We start from the raw sequence: 21,436 nt of genomic DNA on the forward strand, positions 1-21,436 counted from the left end.
TCAGGTGGAGGCTGCAAAGAGAAGCGGTGGATGCACTGGACAGTACGCAGCAGGAAGCAGGTCTCTGGCCCACTGCACCCCTTGGGGCCTCGAGGGACCAAGGACTCTTGAGGGTGGAGGCCTGGCCTTAGTACCGTCTTCTCCTTTCTGGAGGGGCTGTCATCACTTCAGCACTCCCCTTCTACAACGTCGGGGTGCTCACTCAGGGGCTTCCCACTTTCTCTCAGACAAGGACCTTCAAGTCTCCCTCACCTGCTCTTCAAGGTCCGGGACAGAGAGCACCCCTCCAAGAGTCCTCTCCTCAAGAGAGTGGGCTGTTGGGCCCTCTCCAGCCTCCATGATGGAGGGGGCTCTTACAAAATCCCCATCACAGGTTAAGGGTGGTGGCCGACTTCTAGTTCAACAATGCGTGGCACTCTGCCTAATCGCGTCCCTCCCTCTCCCAGGGGGCAACGCCATGGAAACCAAAACATCACAACTCGGTGGAGTTATCGCGAGACAGCGGCCGGGGAGAGGCGGAGCGAGGGCGGGAACAAAGAGCGAAGGTGGGAGGAGCCTGAGCGCTTCCGAGGTCCGGGGCGGGAGACCTTTCCTCCCAGTGGCGCCCCCGCGTGACTGCGCTTTACATAACCCAGGCGCGCGCGTCACAAGTGTCGTACTCTAGTCCAGAGCGAATCAGAGTCATCAGAAGCACTGGGTTCCGCCCTTTCGTGCTTGATGGGCGTCGGAATAATCCAGTGAACAGCAGCTGGCACCTCTGCGCCCGCCCAGGTCCTCTCGCACTCGCCCGCCCTCCCGCCTGTCGCAGCCCGCAGCCTGCCGCCTCCGCTGCCTCCTGGTTGTGCCTCAGACTGTCAGATAAAGCGGCGGGCCGGGCCGGTGGGGCGGTCGCACGGCCCTGGCCGGACATGGCGGCGCTCTACGCCTGCACCAAGTGCCACCAGCGCTTCCCCTTCGAGGCGCTGTCTCAGGGGCAGCAGCTGTGCAAGGTGCGCGGGCTGGGGCGGAGGCCGGGAACTGGGACGCTGGAGGCGCGGCCCGGAGTACCCGATTCTGCTGGGACGCCCGGTGGGGTCCCCGGGGCAGGGCGTGGCAGGTCCGCCTAGCTGAGGAGCTGTACTGCCTCATTGGGAGCCGGCGGGGCACGTGAGGGAGTCGGGGGCTGTCTTGAGGCCCCCGCGGCCGGCGTGTCCGGGTGCTTAGCAACCATGGGGGATTGTTCTCGGACCCCGTAAGGTCGGGGGAGGGGACGGAGGGCCCCTGCCAGCCCTGGAGCGGACGCGCCGGAGCCCCTACCCTCTTGGTCTGCCTCCAGAGCCGCCGGTGACCGTCTGGTTGTAGGCTGGGGTAGCCCCTGCCCCGCCTGGAACAGAACTCCGGAGTTGGGCGCTGCCTGGGAGGAGCGTCTCGCAGGCACTTTTCAGGCAGTTGGAGGCTTTTAACACTAGCCCCACAATCAAGCGCCGGAAGCCAAAGGATGGTTTTTCAGCATCCAGTTGGCGACCTTTGGTCCTCGCCCTAAATAGCTGCTGATCAACATTTTTTTTTTTACCCCTGGAGTTCAAGTTCTCTTTTTCGTGTTCAATGCTTCGTCCTGTTTCGTCTGTTTAAATGAATAGAGGGGCTGTGAGGCGACAGTCAAGTCACCAAGCCAGCTGGAGAGTGACGTTGAGATAGCCCCAGATAATCCAGAGCTTGTTCTCTGATATGGCGAACTCATAATTGTATATATGACTATTTCCTCGAATGGCATGTCTTTATCCCTCTTTGTTTACCAGGTATGAGAGAACACAAGTGCTCTTTTCGGCCTAAAAGTGTACATATGTACATGTCTAATGTATTGGTATGTATGTTAACCCAAATAGATATAAATTTACTCAGCTAAATTAAACATATTTAAAGGAAGTTTTATCCATGGAAGCAATTACTTTAATCCGGCACACTCCACAAGTGAGCTGGCTGACAGTGACAGTGGCAACATCTGGATTAGAACCCAGTTTCCCATTTCCAATCTGAGGTTTATTCATACAAGTTTTGTTTTACACATTATAACTAGTTTCATCTAAATTCTTACTGATTTCCCATGTCAGTGTAGCGGAGTGATGACAGTGTGACAGAGGGAAAAGTTAGGTCCAGAAACGAAGTAATCTACTCAAGCACCATGGTTATGCTGGGAACAGTACCCAGGTCCCTGCTGGAAGTTGTTTCCGTTTCTGACTGCCTTTTCAGAATTTCATTGTCTTTCATTTCAGGAATGTCGCATTGCTCACCCAGTTGTGAAGTGCACCTACTGTAGGACTGAGTACCAGCAGGAGAGGTACCATTTTCGTTGACCTTGAAAGATGTTGATGGGCTTTTTCCTCTTAATTTGTGCTGGATCTGTAATCAGTTACATGTAAAATATAGATCTATAGTCAATTGCATTTCATACAGATTTCGCAGTTTCCTATTGTAACATACTGATTGGTATAAAGTGAGCATTGTTCCCTCCGTATCCATTGATTACATTTGTTAAGTTACTTGTTTTTCATCGCCATCATTTTATATTATGGTTTTGAACTTTTGAATATTAAGAAATCAATCCCACCGCAATTAAACATGAACTTAATATTCTCAGTATGTTTATATACAGAACTTTGAAGACTTTTAAGCGAAGACACTTTTGGAAATGTGGCAATCCTGATAAAGGGTTTGTTAGCCCTAGTCATATTTGAAACTCTCTTGTCTTTACACTTGTTTGTGTGAATTTCATCTTTAAGTGTGTGGGAAAAAAAACTGGTGCGAGTGAACACATCTTTTCAGAGGGGGATTTTTCAGCAAAGTGGTTTATTAAGTTCAACCTTTGTGGAATTGCAATTGTAAGTGATACTGCCTTAAGTAATGTAGGGATCTCACATAGACCTAAAAGCCCAATTTTAAGTCAGCTTTAATTTTAACTATAATTAATATATATGTTTTTGAACAAAAAAGTTGAAAGAGATAATAGACATCCACTACTAGAATTCTACAATTTATGATACTCACATCTATCTTTCTATATTCATCAGTGTATTTAATCCACCTTGTTTTGATATAGTTTAAAATGTGGACATCAGTATGCTTGTTCCTATATAATTCAACACTAAATAGAGTTTAATATTTTATAGTTCTTTATTTTTAAGAGGAAAAATTTGCACATAGTGAAATACTAAAATCTTAAGTATATCATTCAATGAGTTTTACAAACACTGTGCATCTATGTAAGCCTAAAGGCTTACCAAAATAGTGAACATTACTACTTTTATTTTATTCGGGAAACAAATTTGTTCCCCAAAACAGTTTATCAGTTCAGGCATTTTGAATTGTTATGACCATTGAATTCTCAGGAAACAAAGGACTTTTTTTTCAGTACTTATTTTCAAGGAAATATTGACACAATATTTGGTCATAACATCTGTTACCCCTGGGATTTTCATGTGCTGTTGCTGACAGAGGAGAGTGTAGACTAGAGTAGGTTCTACATGAATAGAATCTCTGAGTTTACATTGCAAACACATTAACTTTATTCCTTTCCTAACTTCAAATTTTTTTTATATGTATAATTTTTTTTTTTTAAAGATCAAACTCACACTGACGCAGCTGCAGCTAGCTTGCAGTGTTGCGCTTTAACCCGTTGTGCCACCAGGAAGGACCGCTTTTTTTTTTTTTTTAAAGATTTTATTTATTTGGGATACAGGCCAGAGGTGCAGGAGTGGTGAGAAGATTCATCAGAGACAGAGTGTGTAGTAGAACAGGCAGACTGACAAAGTACACTGCTGAGAGGAGCAGCTGGCAAGACAGGAGAGGTCTCCACACCATGTGGGTCACCTCCTTGGCTGGGGATTGAACTGGTGCTTAAGCAGCTGCAGCTCCCTTCATAATGTGCTTTAACCCATTGCACCAACAGGGAGGGCCTTTCAAATTTCTTAACCATTCAGCTGGAATGAGGAGAATAATTTCTTTTCTGCTAGTCCATTTTGGTATAACAATATTCTTTTGGAGCTCCTCTCTATATCTAGTAATTTTACTTAGTGATACTTGGAAAAGTCACAATCAGAAATAGCTCACTTTCCATTTTAACCAAAACCTGGGTTATATGAGTCTATACAATTAATATTCAAAAAATAATTAAAAGGATAATGGCCACATATTGACCTTCAGTTAACCAAGTATTCAGGCTATATTTCACTTGGGCACTTAACAATAAGCATATTCTGGCCCACCCTGGTGGCGCAAGAGGTTGGAGCACAGCACTATGAAGCTCTCCAAAGCCACTGCAGCACCAGTTCTAACCCCGGTCAGGGAGCTGTCTCACTCACTACTCATTCACTGCTCCCCTCAACAGTTATTTAAGTATATCTGCTTGTTTTGCTCCCCACTCTGTCTCTGGTGAATCTTTTCATCTTCTGCACCTCTGGCCTGTACTCCAGTTCTTGTATGCATAAATAAATACATCTTTAAAAAATAATAATAAAAACAATGTGGAGGAGTCAGATATTCAAATATTCTTTTTTTTTTTTTTTAAAGATTTATTTATTTGTACATACAGAATTGGGGTACAGGCCAGAGAACTCAGGGGCAGCGAGAGGCTTCACCAGAGACAGAGTGGGGGAGTGGGGAGCAGAACAGGCAGATCGACGAAGTACACTGCTGAGGGAAGCAGCCGGCGGGTGAGGAGAGGTCTGCCGCGCCATGTGGTCACCTCCGGGGCAGGCAGGGATCGAACTCATGCGGAAGTGGCTTTAGCTTCTCAGTGCAGTGCTTTAACCCGCTGCACTACCAGGGAGGGCCTCAAATATTCTTTAAAAAAACTTTTTTTCTTATAAAATCCTTGTCTCTCTTCCTTAACAGTAAAACCAATACAATATGCAAGAAATGTGCTCAAAATGTACAGTTATATGGGACGGTAAGTAGAATTTCTCTGTACCTAACAATGAATAGTTAGGTCTCTTAGAACCTTACAGTCTATAGACCACTAATAGAATTACAGTATTGTTGTTATTTTTTTATTAGAAGAACTAGTTAGGTGGAAAAACTTTTTCAGAAAAATTTAGTGTTTTAGCTTTCAGACTTAGCGATACTTAGTGCTAAGGAATTCTGTGTTTGTAGTCTCTATGGCAGAATTATGATAATAATTTTCCTCAAAAGGCTTCAGCAACCAATCTGTAAAGAGGAGGAGGAAAATGAATTCTGTGACTTGTCTTCTTTGTTTGATAACAGTTGACTATTCATTTTAATGCTTTTCTTTTTTTTCTCTCAGTGTTAGGGTTCAGAATCCTTGCAGCCACTCTTCCAACATTTTTATACACTGGTACTGGCAGAGAGGCCTTTTCACAAATTTGGAAACACTTGCTGGTTTCTCCAAAGTTCAGCTGATTTTCTCATAGAAATATATGCTAATATGTTTTTATTGTTTAGTTTAAAAGCAATAAGATGAACAATGATGTAAGAAAATAAACATTTAGTAATAAAAAATTAAAAGAAATAGGCATGTATATTAGGAATTGGGCTTCCTTTAATAAGTATAAAAATGAACTTATGAAGTTGGGAAACATTTTTATCATGACTAATGAACTTCATAATAGGAATAATTGCTATTAAAATTATACTGGTATTTTATGATATATTTACTTGATGCTTTTTTTCTCTTTAAGCCTAAACCTTGTCAGTATTGCAACATAATCGCTGCATTTATTGGCAACAAATGTCAGCGCTGCACAAATTCAGAGAAGAAGTATGGCCCACCATATTCTTGTGAGCAGTGCAAGCAGCAGTGTGCATTTGACAGGAAAGATGATAGAAAGAAGGTAAATCAATCTCTGTGTTTTTCTTTCTTTCAGAGAAATTAAGGTAGACTCGTTGTGTAAAAGTTTTTTTAATCTCCTAGTTCTCTTATTGACCTTAAAGATGGTCAACCTTTATAATTTCTTAATTTTAATATATGGGGACCACTATAGTCTAATATTTTATGAATTTGTATTTCATAAGAATCTGAATTATAATGTTCAGTATCCCTTTTAAGTGAAGTGTAATGGGCAGATTTCTATAGAACACTGTAAAGGAGAAATTGTGACTTAAACAAGATAAAGTCTTAACTCTTTAAATGTTTCTGTTGAAGTTAAAGGTCACAAGATAATGACAGGCTTTATGTGGACTAATGGTACCTCCATAGCATCCAAATGGCTTAGATCTGGCCTGTTTAAAGCTTCCAGTGGCTTCTAGTTACTCTCAGAATAATTCCTTGCATGGCCTGCAAGACCTTTCCCTTCCCTGACTTTCAGTGTCCTCTTCTGTCACACGCCCACCTCTCACCTTATTCCAGCTGAGCTAACCACCTTTTGTCCTTCATACACACCAGCCTCTTTCCCACCTGTGCACTGACTGTCTGTTTACCTGACATACCCTTCGCCAGAGTATTGCAAATCGTTCCTCGTGTTAGGTCTCAGCACAGACGCCACCTCCTCACAGAAACCTCTTGGTATCCTCTCAGTCACTCTATCATATTACCCTTTTTATTGTCTTCACAGCATGTAACATGAGATATTATTCATTTGTTTACATGTTTGCCCTCCCCACGATTTGGATCTTTATCTATATTATTCTCTACTATATTTCCAGTGGCTGGCATATGGTAGGTGCTCAGAAAATTTTTTTTAAATTATTTCTTACAATGCTTGTTCTCTTTTCTCAGGTGTAGCTCCCATAGAATTTCCACCACCAGTTCACCCGTGTGCCATCACCACACTCCCTTGTGCTAGTAAAACTTTTTGAATGGAAGAATGCAGTACAGAAACTTATTTAGTGCGTAGGCTTTTAAGAACTGACTTTAACTAACCAAATTCATCAATTTACAGTGGGAAAATATACATTTCCAAAGACCAGGATACTCCTATCTGCCAAATGGCACCTCTTACCATGAATCAAGATATGGGGAAGCTTGAACTAGTAATCAAGAGGTAGCATATAATAATAGTTGGAGCAAAATTTTGTAGCCCCATAGACCTAGGTCCCATCCTACTCCTGGGCTAGCAGACTGATCCTGAGCAAGTTATTTACCTTTGTTATGCATCAATTTCATCACCTTTCTTTTTTTTGAAGATTTATTTATTTATGCATACAGAACTGGGGTACAGGCCAGAGGTATGTATAGAAGGGTGAGAGGATTCACCAGAGACAGAGCGGGGAGCAGAACAGGGAGATATACTGAAATACACTGCTGAGGGGAGCAGCAGGCAAGTCCGGAGAGGTCTGCCGCACCATGTGGGTCACCTTCCTGCCCGGGGATCGAACTTAGGCTGCAGTGGCTGTGGATACCTTCATAGCACTGCACTTTAACCTTTTGCGCCACTAGGGAGGGCCCCTAATTTCATCATCTTTCCAAAGGGAATAACAGCAGCTACTTCACAGTAACGTAGGGAGATTTAATTGTGATAGGTATGTAAAATATTTCATTTTGAACCTAGGACATAATATAACTCAACAAGTGCTATCTATATTATTATTAGACTATAATTAATTTATTTTGTACCTTCTTAGTTACCATCCTATGTTAAGAGTTTGGATATTTTTAGGCATCCATAGTGACATGTTCATAAACTTTAGGAAGGCTGAGCTTAAGGACTGAGGTTGAGTGATATGGACTCAGAATGCCTGATTTAAAATTTTGGTGTGACTTTAGGCAAGTAAATCTCTCAGTGCTTCTGTAAATGAGGCTGATTAGACCTCATCATTATTATGAAGGTTCAGAGTTTTTGTGTGAAATCCTTTGAAAGGAATATGGTCCATGGTAAGTACTAAATCAGTGTTATCTATGGTTATTTCACTATGGTCACTCAGTTCTCAGAGGGCAACTTTATACTTTTAAAGTTTAGTTTTGAAGGTGAGCTCTGAAATAGGGTCCTATGGTTTGGTGTTCAAATTTTTAAAGGTTTTTAAAATTTATTTATGTATACAAGAGCTGGGATATAGGCCCAAGATGCAGTGGGGTGAGAGGACTCCCCAGAGACAGAGTAGGGAGCAGAACAGGCAGATCGACTGAAATACACTGCTGAGAGGAGCAGCCGGCGAGACAGGAGAGGTCTGCTGCACCATGTGAGTCAGTTCCCTGGCCAGGGGTTGAACTCATGCTTCAGTGGCTGGCGATAGTTTGATAACACTGAGACTTAAACCCCTGTGCCACCAGAGAGGTCCTTGGTGTTCAATTTTTATGTTCAGTGCTGGTTCTCTCTTGTTAGAGTTGCCTTATTTTCAAACCTTTTTTCAGTGAAAACTCTCCTGGGTGAGGTCTTCCAGAGTGTTTTAAAGTCAGTCTCTAAAGCCATATCCCAGAACCATGAAAGAACCAGATCCAAGTTTGGTTTCAAAATTTATACATTCACTAAGAAACAATAAATGCCTGTATATCAAACACTGTCCTCCTATTAGTATATTCTTATGGGATGAGAACACAGACGGAAATAAGTAAATACAAATTTTAGGTATAAGTGCTATAAAGAAATGGAATGTATAGTAGAGAGCGGCCAGTTTAGACTGGATAGTCAGGAGGACATCTGAGGAGATAATATTGAAGTGAAACTAAAATGATGGGAAGGAAGCAGCAGTAAGAAACTGAAGGGCGAAGATTCCACAAAGAAACACCAGATATAAAAAGTCCCTGAATTGGCCCGCCCTGGTGACGCAACGGGTTGGGACATAGCACTGCAAGCAGCCCAGACTTACATCTAAGAACCCCTGTCTGGCAGCTATGTAAAAATAGTTTATAAGAGAGGAAGTAGTGAGATCATTTGGGTGACTTACGGTGAAAGGTAAGGACCAGCAACAATGTTACTTCAATTAAATTAAATATTACTTCAAAAATTATGATCACATTTTAAAAGGCAACTTAAAATGGATGGAAGCAGTAGAGTAGTTGGAAAGAGAGAGATGGATTTAGACTTATGGACTGAGGGCGCATTAAGCAAAGAGGCTTTTGCTAACAAGTTAAAAACTGCATTAGATAAATGATGTCCTACCTATGTTCTAGATAGGTCACAAGATGTAATTTCAGGAATAAGATTTGAACACTAGAATTCTATAAAATAGCAGCACAATTCTTCTCCAACTTGAGTAATTTTAAACAGCTCTGCTCCCTGCCACCTGCAACAGGCTGCCCCCCAGTGATTTTGCTACTTGAGTGTTACATAGAGGTGCCCCAGCTTCAGAGGCTTGCAGAAGCCCCTTTCTGCTTTCCTAGCCCAGAACCCTGCTCCCTGGTGCAGGGCTTCTTCTGCCCAAAGGAATCAACTCTTTCTTTTCTTTTCTTTTTTAAAGATGTGTTCATTTATGCATACAGAACTGGGGTATAGGCCAGAGGTGCAGGGGCAGTGAGAAGATTCACCAGAGACAGAGTGGGGAGCAGAACAGGTTGACTGATGAATTACACTGCTGAGGGGAGCAGCAGGTGGGTCAGGAGAGGTCTGCCACATTAAATGGGTCTCTCCTCCAGGGCCAGGAACTGGCTTCTTAGTGCTGGGCTTTAATCTGCTATGCCACCAGGGAGGGCCCAGAATCAACTCTTTCTAACACGAGTGACATGGTGGGCCATTACCAGGGGCTGGGGCCCAGAAAGCTATTAGCCATCAGTCTTTTTCTGGGTACATTTTTTTCTATTTGAACAAAAAGTGGAGACTTTTATTTTGTAAGGCATTTATAAGGTACTGTAACAAGTATACATTTTATATTTCATCTCTCCTCTCCCTGCTGAATTTTCCTTAATGAGTACCATGGAGATATTTGTGTCTTTAGAAATTCTTGTGGGAACTTTGTTCTGGTCTGTATTGTTATGGTGAAGAAAAAACAAAACAAAATGATATAAAATCAGCAGAACATATTTATTAAGCAACTTTTTTTTGTGCCCAGCTACTGAGCTTTTCTTACATTATATCAATAAATCTGTGCAACAGCCTCTGAAGTAGGTACTGTTATCCCTTATTTTTTGGATTAAGAAGGTGAGCCTGAGAGAGTTCAAATAACTTGCCCGAGGTCACACAACTCGTAAATTGCAGAGATGAGACTTAACCTAGAGGTTCTAGGTCCTAATACCAAAGTTCTCCGCCACTGAACTTAACTACATTCCCTCCTCTTTATCATTATTTCCTTGTCTTTCAGGTAGATGGAAAATTGCTGTGCTGGCTGTGCACACTTTCATATAAACGGGTCCTTCAGAAGACCAAAGAGCAGAGGAAACACCTGAGCAGCTCTTCCCGGGCCAGCCATCAGGAGAAGGAGCAGTATAGTCGGCTGAGTGGCGGCAGCCATTATAACAGGTAGTCCCCAGAAGATGAGAATAGAAGTAGAGGCACTTACTCACATGGAATACACAGCTAGCCATGGAAGATAACCGTTTGTTACAAACTTTCCTGTCTTTTTTTCTCTAGTTACTAATCTCTCAGAGGAGTCACCTTTGTCATATTTTATAATTTGTCTACCTTTCAAGGGCCAGAGAGACTTCCATGAGCTGTCAGGATTTGCTCTCTTGGTTTGTATCATGTCTGAAAGGCAGTGGGGCTGGCTTCGCATTCACATGTCACGTTCTCCTCCTTTAGAAGAGGGGTTCTCTCCCTGAAGACTGGACATTTCACTTTCTCAGAGATAAAGCTTTTGGTGCACTTGTGGTTAGATAATGTTAAGTTTGTTTTGATGGTATCCAATCAAAACGACAGCCTTTCCTTGTTGTCTTCCTTCCTTCCAGAGTATCTTTAATGGTTATGGAGTTCTGACTCTGGAATGGGTCCTGACTCTGCCAGGCTCTCTGTGTGGGGTCTTGGGCAAATTCTTTCATCTGTCAAATGAACATTAACCGTACTCAATTAGTATTACCATTATGATTTTGTTTGTTCATGTAGCATAGATTATTGTGGGCCAGAGACTCTGATAAGAATTCAGAGCTGTTCTCCAAGAATATGCAGTGGAAACTGATGTCAAGATACAGGCATGAGAAGCAGTAGTAATAATTAACTACCGATTGAAGTTTTGTTGACCTTTCTCTTAGTTACTAGTAAGCAGGTAATAATTAAGATCAGGAATCTTGGGAAGTTATAGAAATGAGCTCCCCATACATCCAGGATCTGTGAAATCAACATTTTGGTGGGTTTTTACAATTGAAGAACCATTAGCTCTTGTTGTATCAGAGAGCTAAATATTATATTAATCCCATTTGATATACTTGTACTGTGATATTTTATTAATCTTTGATGTCTAATGTGTGTCTCTCTATTTTTGCCATTAAAAGCCAGAAAACACTCTCTACGTCTTCGATTCAAAATGAAATCCCAAAGAAAAAATCCAAGTTTGAGTCTATCACAACCAATGGAGACAGGTAAGCCAATTAGATTATGTGTGAGTGCTTCTGTTTGAAGTGTGTACACAGTTCCTGAAACAGGGAAACATTTTAGAGTGTGTCTTGGAGTTAGTTTGTGATGGTCAGTGAACCTCTTAGAGCTATTACACTAGCCACTTTATAGCTTATAAACAGGCAGTATTGATATTTGTTTGTAAATCTAATCTTGTCATTAAAAGACAAGAACATACAACTGAATTTAATAGCAATTGAATTCTTCAGTCTACAAATAACTCCCTCACTAATTTAGAAGTCAGCTGCTGGATGCCTGTAGGGCAGGCAGGGCAGGAGTCAGTCTGGAGAGACAGCACAGAGACAGGTTGGAGTTAAGGCAGAATTTCTCCGCCAGAGGGGTAACTCATGCTTTTTTAGCATTCATAAGCTAGCCCAATGCAGTCACTGGATCAGGAAAGAATGAGATGCATTTAAATAATTTTTGTTTCATTTTAAGCCTGTCTTAAATGCACATTTTTATTCCTCGCTTTCCTCTCTTCTTCTCAGCGACGCTTCCTCTTACGAGCTGCTTTGTCCTAATATCCAGAGTGCCCCATCCGTGTTGGTGCAGTGGGCTGCTTCCCAACAGAGTCTTGGGGCCAACCATTTTCCTGTTCCTCCAGGCCCGGGCATCCTGAAGTGAGACTACCTGACACACTCTTCCCTAAAATCCTTGGAATCATCTCCATTCTGAAAACTCCCATTCTCGGTTCTCCCTCCCAGCCAATGGTGGATATGGGACCAGAGCAGCATATAGGTTTTCGAAAGGAATTTTGTTTGTTTAGGGGAGTACAAAGCATCTGTGGAGTTGACTCTTTACTGTTCACATTTTCGTTAACTTGATTTCAGACTCAGCAAGGTGTCTTTTTAGGAACTAGTATCATTGATTTTAAACTTCTTGAATTGAACTTCTGGAAATGCTTAATTTAGATATTCAGGTTCCCTGGGGGAAGGTACCATATCAAATACCTTTCTGATCAGCATTACTGAGCAGCCAGTCCTGCCATTCTGAAAAAGTTGTAAACACAGGTTGTCCCAATACCTCGGCCTGTGTGCATAATCCTGCAAAAACTACTTCAGGGATGAACCTTTCAGAATACCCTGCTTTATAAAGGCCGAAACTAAAGACTGCAGCCTTTAGACTCATCACCTTGTTTGTGCTATTTATGACCCAAGCCAAAAACTTAAGCTTTCTATTTAGCATGTTTTTTTGGCATCCAGTTATGAGCAATGATTGTTCTCCCCAAGTAGGATACTTATCTTACTTAGGTACATGGTCTTTTGTGTCTTCTAGAAAGATCTTTAAAAATCTTTTTTTCCTTGAAGTATACGTAATAATTTTTTAAATGCCGCTAATAACTTGAAAATGTGGAAAAAATTTTCTGCCACAAAAATTACGTTCATGCATATACAAATTCCACTTGAGTGGTCCTGCATGGGCAGTCGTAACAGTCTTCTCCACTGGTTTGCTTTTCTTTTAAAAATTCACACAGCGAGGTGAATTACATTTTCCCTTTCCTTTTTGTGCTCTTCCCCCTTACTTTTCATTCACTTTCAAAACATCTGACAAGCTATTTTTTTATGGTACTTTTTTACTGAATCTTTTTTATTCCTGAATATTTATTTTGAATTCAGTTCAAAATGTTACCAGTCTTGTTTCTGAACTATCTTTTGTAGCTGTCTCCCAGTTTTTAATTAGTCACAGTCCACTTTCCTGCTCCCACGTTTCAAATATACATGTACTTTTAAATGTATGCTCTATTCTTTCAGCTTTTATTTCCTCATGTCTTCTGCAGGTTGCTTATTGCCATTGACTGCTCTACACTGCCAGTCTCCTTTTTAAATACTGAGGCATATTTGGCTGCATTTTTCCATTTTCCTTACCCGCTGGGCTTTTATATTACTGGTCCTTTTCATTACATAGTTTTTAAAATAAGCCCATTCCTCTACTGGTTTTATACCTATGCAATGCCTTAGCATTTTTATTTTTAGTATCATAAAATTCACAACTTCTCTCTTGTTATTTTATAGTTTGTTGAAAATGTAACAAACTTTTCAATTTGAGGAAAACCTAGGTTCATTTCTAGCTTTTCTTCCTGAGAAAACACACCAGCTACATTTTGATCATACTTGTTTACTGTCTTGATCATACTTGGGTGCTGCACTGGCAGTGAAAGGCAAGCTCCACAGAGGGGCTCCCTAGGCACACCTTGCGGCTCACTGCTTCTCAAGGAATTTTTTTTCCTTTCCTTGTATTTTATTCTTCCTCTGAAATATGATGGGAAGATTAGACTTACTCTGTGTGTCATTTGAGGACCGACTCAGGACCACTGAATAGGAATGACAGGGTGGCAGGTTTGGGTCAACCTGAGCATGACTTTTTATTATTACAGTTTCTTATTAAGAGGTAAGAAACTTCCTAGAGAAGTAAGTTCCCTGCCATTGGAGATACTTGGAAAGTGACTGAATCTGATTTTTCTGCCTTTGTCACCTGGCTTTCTTTTTTTATTTTGATTCCCAGCAATTTTTATTAGTCGGAAGGTAGAGGTCAGGCCCCAGCATGGGACAGACACAACTGGTTTGTCAGCAGTTTCTTGGTATCAGAAGAATCCTTTCCCCAAAAGCAGCTAAAACGGAGCATTCAGAACTTTGGGAACAAGAGGTCATTTATATTAGTCTGTTACTATATTTCACTCATTACTCCAGTTACAGGTTTCAGTAGATCCTGTTAGGATGAGGGAAGAGTCTCCCAGGGTGTACTGAAACCAGTGGAGACTGTGATAGGTCCTTTCAGTGTTTTCTCATGCATGTTTTGTTATTTTGCTTTTCTTTCACTTTGAAACGTTTGTTTCTTTAATTCAGTAACATTTTTTGCTTTTATTTTTTGGTTATCCAGTAATTCTGCATATTTATCAGTTATGAAAACATTGATCCATTCTTCTTCTGACACCCTTTTTATATGTTTCATTTATACTAAGGAAGGAAATATTCTTAAATGGACTGTGTCTTCCCATTCTAGCTCTAGAAATGTGACTTGGTAACTATGAGAAAGTCTGTCCAGTGATTCACTGTGCTATCTGGAGTTTCTCCCTGTGTGGAGAAATGCTGCTTATTAGATGTGGCATAAAATATAGGGAAGAGCCAACGGCAAGAGTTAGTTTTGTATTGATACTGGGAGTTGCAACTGCGTATTCCAGTTTCTTCTTAGGAAAAGCAGGTTTGTATTTTATATTAAAGATTGCCCTTGGAGAAGTGAAAAGCTTCCTTGGGAAATCTCTAGAGAAAGGCAGGATTTGACCATCTTGGCAGTGATTCCTTGTGTTGGGTCTAAGACATGTATGACCAGGCGCAGACAGCTATGGCTCCTCATCCTAGAAATCAGCCATTGTATGTACATTGCACATACAAAACTATACATACAAGCTCAGGGCTTTCACAGATCCCTGAAGCTGAGCCCAGTTAAAAGGTATGAGCTTTCTTTGTACTTGGACAAAATGAAGTACTGAGATATTGGGAGGAATCTGTTGAAAGCCAAAGTTGTGATGTGACTCTGTAGCTTGCCATCTCTTTGTTGTTTCCTGATGTTGTTTCCAGTGTCACAGATGAATTCTTGATATTGAAAGTGACAATCAGCCAGTTGTAGTGTAGGGACAGCTGACTCCTTCCTATTTATTTAACCTTCTTTTTGCCATTCTTAAAAAGGCTTCTTAGCAGCTGTACCTCATCTTTGAAGCAGAACAAAGAACCAAAAAGACAAATTCTGTGGAGAGTTTTAAAGAGAAATTAGTGTGCTTATAATTAATCCAAAGTCTAGGGAAATTGTCTGTTCACAAAAACTTATGATTGTTTCAACCTTAAATAATTGGGTATCTTCAATGAACCTAAAACAGAGTATCCTTGGCTTTTGTGAGACAATTTATATTGGTCTTGACCAAGAGAAAAGATGCCGCAGGAGTGCTGTGGGCTGTGGCTGTAGCTGGTGTCATCATCTGGTTAGCACCTCGCCTGCGTACTTTAGCACATGCTTTTGAATCTGAGCATTGTACTTGAGGCTGGGGATTAAAGTAATTGCTCCTACTCATGAGCTTGCAGTCAAGTGGCATATGATGTGTTCTCAGGTAGAAAAATCGCTGTCCACCCAAGCAATGGTTTTATCCCCCACCATTTTTTCCACTCAGCTTTTCTCCAGACCTGGCTCTAGACTCACCAGGCACTGACCACTTTGTCATCATTGCCCAGCTGAAGGAAGAAGTGGCTACTCTGAAGAAGATGCTTCATCAAAAGGATCAAATGATTTTGGAGAAAGAGAAGAAGGTATGGTTTATAAAGTCAATGTCTGTCAGTCCAGAACGATGTCAGAGAGTAAGATAAGTGGTATTTGATAGGTACTTTCCATTCACTGATGCTTTGACAAAGTTGGGATGTCGTGGGACAAACCTTGCTATCAGCCAGGAAGACTCATGCCATGGCATTACCTGGGTGAATCTATCTCAGTCAAATGGGTTTTGAAAGTTGATTTTTCATGGCATTTGAAGGGAGCTTCCACTTCTGAGGGGAGGACTTGTGTTAACCTAACTCACAGATATGACGTATAACACTGCAGTATCCACCTCCAGTATCTGCCTATCGCAGACTACAGTGTGTCTCAGCGTGAGCTGCCTTGGAAGGTGTAGTCAGAGGTGCTGAACAAGCATTGACTTGGGACATGAAGAAGTAGTCGTGTAATTGGAATTTTCCTTTTTTTCTAAATGATTCATCATTGGTTACAACACTATATATGATTCAGAGGTATAGGATCACAGATGTCTGTTACCACACCACACCCACCACCAGGGACCCACAGTCCTCCACCAGAGTCCATTGGGCCCCCTGTAACTGGAATTCCTGATGCCTCCATCTCTGGTTTTGGAATGGCTGTATCTATGGAAGAGTAATGCTGAAAATATGTGGGTCAGGTCTCCCCCTCCTTGGTCAGTGCTCAGGTAGGCCTTCCTCTGTGACTCTTACATCATTTGGCTCCATTACTGACAACTCCCTTCCTGAGTGACCCACTCTTTAAACATGTTGATATCTTCAGTGAAATTTTATTTTGGTCTAAGGGTCATCCTTCCTCTTCATAGAAACTTTATATCTTTGCTCTAACTCATTTCTATTTATTTTAGTTTTTTCCAGATTCTAAAAAATTATCACATTTTGCCTTACAGTATTAATAATAACATTAATAGTTCACAATTATTTAATGTATCCTATGTGCCTGATAATTCTAAGTGCCTTATGTATATTGCCTCATTTATTCTCATAAATAACCCTTTGAAGGAGGAATTACTGTTAATCATTTTATAGATGAAAATGCTTCCTGTGTTTTTCCTATCAGAGTTCAATCCTTTCCCTTAGCTCTGTTTTTTTCCTTAAGACTGTATGTTGTCTTATGCTGTGACTCATTCTGAAGGGCTAACAAAGACATAACACTAAAATCACATACAGTCTTGCCATCATATTTCTACCTAATTTTACAGTTAATGAAACAGACCCAAAGAGATTAAATGACGTGTCTAAATCACTCAGCTAGTAAATGGCAGAACAAAGGAATGAACTCAAGTCTTTGTGAAACTACTATTCTTCTACCTGTAAGAGGGAGCTTCATAGAAAGAGACCAGTATACTTTCTACTTTCTACATAACTGCCAGGGGAAATAGGCCTACAGATTTTTTTCATGGATTAGATCAGAATGGCATATGAAAGGATTTTTGCAAAATAGATATACAGTGAACACTTTGCAAAGTTAGGTTTCAAAAGGAGCAAAAACAGACACTGTGGACTTTCCGTATAACTTTCAGCATCGAGCTCACTCTCCTTGGGTTGGCACACAGGCGCTTCTGCTGCATTCCTGTCTCTTTCCATCCACTTACATTCCTCCATCGTTTGAGCAAACTCTCAGTTGTCTTGTACTGTTATGTCTCTGCTATTTCCTTTGCTTGGGTACCCTTCTCTTTATTTCATGTGCCAATTGTTGCTTGTACCTCAAAATTCAACTCACACTTTATTTCTCTGATTTCAATAATCGCTTTTCTGTGCACCTTGAGTAGTATAGTGAATAGATGATGGCCTCAGGTTTGAATTCTCGTTCTACTGCTTGCTGACATATATGATATTGGCCACATTACTTTTAACCCTTTCTAAGCCCTGGTTTTCCCATTATAAAATGGGAAGAATATATTGCCTCCTACAGAGTTATCATAGAGTGAATTAAGTAATGTAATCAATTTGTCTGTAAGAAAGTACAAATTTAATAAATGACAGCTGTTATTCTCGGGACTTCTGTCTTGTAACCATTGATTTATTTGGAGGTGATATTTGGAGGATTATTGGTACTTAGAAAGTAAATGAAATCTTTAAAACCTGCTAATAGTTAAGTATGTGAAATAATATTTCAGGATTTTGTGTAATCTTTAGAAAGTATTTAGGAACAAACTAGGATACAGAATTCCTTGGCTGTTAGGTATAGATCTTTAGGAGAGCCCTGGATACCTGGGATTTGGAGACTATTTAGCTCTCTGCTGCTGAAACATTTTTATTGCCCAAAATTTCTCTGGTCACTCTGCCTTTTTTCCTTTCAGATCACAGAGCTGAAGGCTGATTTCCAGTACCAAGAATCTCAGATGAGAGCCAAAATGAATCAGATGGAGAAAACCCACAAAGAAGTAACAGAACAATTGCAGGTGACTCTGCTTATCTTATGTGGTAGCGTTGGTATATTTAGCAGATAGTATTTTAAGTGATCCCCTCTTAGATTTCTTTTTTCTCAAAGTCTTGACAAATAACATTATTTCATGGTATGGGTGTCTTTATTGTTTCATTCATGGATGTTGCATCATCTTTTCCCCCAAAAAACAGTGAAATTAAAATATGTTCTTTAATTTTTTAATAAACCAGATGTGAGTCCAGATGTCTGAATTATAAATTCTGTTTATCCAGCCCATTAAGACACACCATAGTTTATGTTGCATAAAGCATCCTTTTGTAACTGTATTTCCCAGGAGGCTGAAGTACTCTGATTAACCTCCAGCAAATACTTCTAACTCCTGAACCAAGTCCTAGATATTTCTGTTGTTTTTTGCCTCCAAGAATTTGTTCACTTTTCCCTGATCCTCCATGTTGCCTGCCTTAGTATCTGCATGAAAACATATCCTATCACTGCTAAAATATCCTTTTTAACTGCTATCCATGGGTATGTATTTCTTCCTCCCTCTCCACACCCCCCCCCCCCCCCACAGGCCAAAAACCGAGAGCTTCTAAAGCAGGCAGCTGCCCTGTCGAAGAGTAAGAAGTCTGAGAAGTCAGGAGCTATAACCTCTCCGTGAGAGACCACAAGGAGGCTCCCAGCTACAGCAGATGGATTCCTGGGCTAGGTTGGCGACCGTGCTGTTTTCTGGGACTTGAAACTTTCTTAAGAAATCTCTATTTTACTAATTTCTCCTTCGTGTGATTGCAGTGGCTGAATGGAGACACCTGGTTTGCACTGTGTTACGTACGACTGCATGCTTGAGTATTTGGGGCTTCAAACTCTCTCCTTTCTCTTTCCTTCCCCCCCTTTTTCACAGTATTACTTTCTCTCTCTCTCTCTCTTTTTTTTTTCAATGTGGTGGTCACTGCTCAGTGCTATGTGCAGAAAGATTTTTGTGTGTCCATCATTGCATCCTGCCATGCCCATGAGCAAATCGTTTGGCATAAATTACATATCACTGCCACCCTCTGAACTTTCAAAACTGCCACCTTAAGTCTTGGTACAGTGGAAGAGACTTTGTCTCTCCAATAAACCTTTTGCTTCAGGGTATACTCTTGGGTTTTTTTCCAGGTATATTATGTATGAACTTTGTACTATGTATAGCCAGAGTTTTATTTATTTAAAAAAAAAAAAACTTTTTCTCGATAAAGGAATAATGGCAGCCTGGCTTGTTCTTGTAAGAGTGATGCTTCTTAAAAAAAAGTCCTACTGGAGCTTTTAGTAAAAGAATTAAGATTTTTCTTTCTTGTTACCTTGGAGTCTTAAAAACTGACTACTAAGGTGAAACAACTCAGTGCATAAGTATGGAGTTAAGTGCCTTTTGGAGGATTTCTGAGAAGAGCATTTAAAATACTTAAGGGAGGTAGCAAAGATTTGAGCAGTCTGTCTTTTAAGTGAGGACAGAAAGATTGTCCAGGTTGTACTGGACACTTCCCTCCCCCACCCCTTTCCTAATTGTTTTATGTGATTGATTTTAAATTCTCACACTGCCAGCCACTTCACTTCTTTTTTAAAAAGTACCCTTTACTTGCGTGTATCAGTTGTCATACTGGGCCATTGTCAGAGAAGGTGTTTTTATTTTAACATGAACAGATTCAAATGGGGATGTTTGAACTATAGATCATTTCTGGGGTCAGCACCAGCTCTTAAATATGGACTAGGCTCTGTTGGAAGAAGTAATATCATTAGATGTTCTCTGCACCCCTCACCTACCCCAGCCCATACACTCCATGCTTTTAATGGAAATATATTGAAAACAGGTACTTCTCAGAAGCAGGTTGGCCTCAGCCAGAATTGTTTGTGCCATGTTTTCCCTTCTGGATCTAATAGGCATGTGGAGAGGGGATAGATTTCCATTCTAGTCATACGCTCAGGTGTCCTCTGTGATGTTTGTGAAAGAAATTAGGAAAGTGTAGTATGCCATGAAGCAGTAAAACCAGCTACCTTGGAATCATTACTATAGGGTGGTATTAGAATTAGAGGTAACGGTGAGGACAGGCATTTGTACCTCAGTCTACCAAAATTGTAGCAGTGAGTTTAACTTGCTAGGCATTTCCTAGAAGCAGATGCTTGTAATTTGTGTTAGCATTGTCACAAGTAAAGCCATGCACATAATTGGACAGAGATGTGGAAATGGGTGGCTTCCTTCTGATAAGAATAACAATGGACCATGTTGCTTATTTGTCTTTGTAGTAGGGGATGTAATTTTCCCTTCTAAGCAAGGGAAATGGCAGTGCTAAATAGTTTTGTAATTTTTTTGAATGAGAAATTTTAGGTAAAGAAAAACTCAGATAATATTTTTTGGATGTGTTTACGTTGACTATGGGTAAAGATTGTGGAAAAAAAATGACAGTCATGGTTGTTTTTTTTAAAGACTTGAGAAATTCTGTTACATGAAGTGGCAATATAAAAACATATTTAGTTTTCTACTATGTCTTTTTTTAAGGTCTTGGCATAAAATATAAAGCAACTCCACACATTTTTCTAACTTTCACAAATTCCAAAAAGGGAAGGAAGAAACCTCAGTCTTGAAATTTTGGTTTTTAAAAATCATGACACTGTTTTACCATAAAATTGAGTAGCTAACTTTTGGTAACACCTTTTGTTTATTTGTATGTTTGTAATAATGGACATTTTAAAACACGGGAATGTTTTGGTTTGTACAGACTTTGACAAATGTGTGTTAATAAAAATTCATATTGATTCAAGTATAATTGTTGGGTTTTTTTTTTCTCTCATTTTTTGCTGGTTTACCAATATCTATATCCCATTATCTCCTTCCCTGCCCCCCCCTTTTTAACTTTATTATTATTTAAAAAAAAAAAAAGATTTATTTATTCATACAAAACTGGGGTACAGGCCAGAGATGTGGCGGGGGAGAGGATTCACCAGAGACAGAGCAGGGAGCAGAACAGGCAGAGCGACGAAGTACACTGCTGAGGGGAGCAGCGGGCAGGTCAGGAGAGGTCTGCCATGCCATGTGGATCTCCTCCAGAGCAGGCGGGGATCGAACTCATGTGGAAGTGGCTTAAGCTTTTTAGTGCTGTGCTTTAACCTGCTGAGCCACCAGGGAGGGCCCCTAACTTTATTTTTGAGTAGAAGAACTTGGATGTAGTCCAGAGGTGTGGGGGATCAAATCAGGCTGCAGTGGTGATAGTGCTGAGATCCAACCTCTAGGCCACCAGGGAGGCCTCCATTATCCCCTTTGACATAAAAAAAATTTATCCTGCTTATAAGAAAAATTAAAATAGTCTAACTATGGG

At 40.7% G+C, this 21,436-nt stretch overlaps 1 protein-coding gene across 1 annotated transcript; it reads left to right on the forward strand.

Annotated features, from left to right (window-relative positions):
- The first annotated feature begins 809 nt into the window (after positions 1 to 809).
- Positions 810 to 19,705, forward strand: FAM76A (family with sequence similarity 76, member A). Its single transcript, XM_004678677.1, has 9 exons — positions 810 to 989; positions 2,253 to 2,317; positions 4,870 to 4,924; positions 5,673 to 5,825; positions 10,165 to 10,322; positions 11,288 to 11,374; positions 15,568 to 15,703; positions 18,007 to 18,108; positions 18,664 to 19,705. Exons 1-9 carry the CDS (start codon positions 909 to 911, stop codon positions 18,748 to 18,750), a joined length of 924 nt encoding a protein of 307 aa, XP_004678734.1. The 5' UTR covers positions 810 to 908; the 3' UTR covers positions 18,751 to 19,705.
- Positions 19,706 to 21,436: the final 1,731 nt, after the last annotated feature.

Source organism: Condylura cristata, unplaced genomic scaffold, assembly GCF_000260355.1.
Source record: "Condylura cristata isolate star-nosed mole 26May11 unplaced genomic scaffold, ConCri1.0 scaffold00008, whole genome shotgun sequence".
In the NCBI taxonomy this organism is placed as follows: domain Eukaryota; kingdom Metazoa; phylum Chordata; class Mammalia; order Eulipotyphla; family Talpidae; genus Condylura; species Condylura cristata.

What these genes read in the sequence shown, in the direction of transcription:
- FAM76A (XM_004678677.1), top strand. Translation starts at nt 909, where the DNA reads ATGGCGGCGCTCTACGCCTGCACCAAGTGCCACCAGCGCTTCCCCTTC. An exon ending in ACTGAGTACCAGCAGGAGAG is followed by an intron (nt 2,318 to 4,869) that starts GTACCATTTTCG and finishes CTTCCTTAACAG; the next exon opens with TAAAACCAATACAATATGCA. An exon ending in GGAAAGATGATAGAAAGAAG is followed by an intron (nt 5,826 to 10,164) that starts GTAAATCAATCT and finishes CTTGTCTTTCAG; the next exon opens with GTAGATGGAAAATTGCTGTG.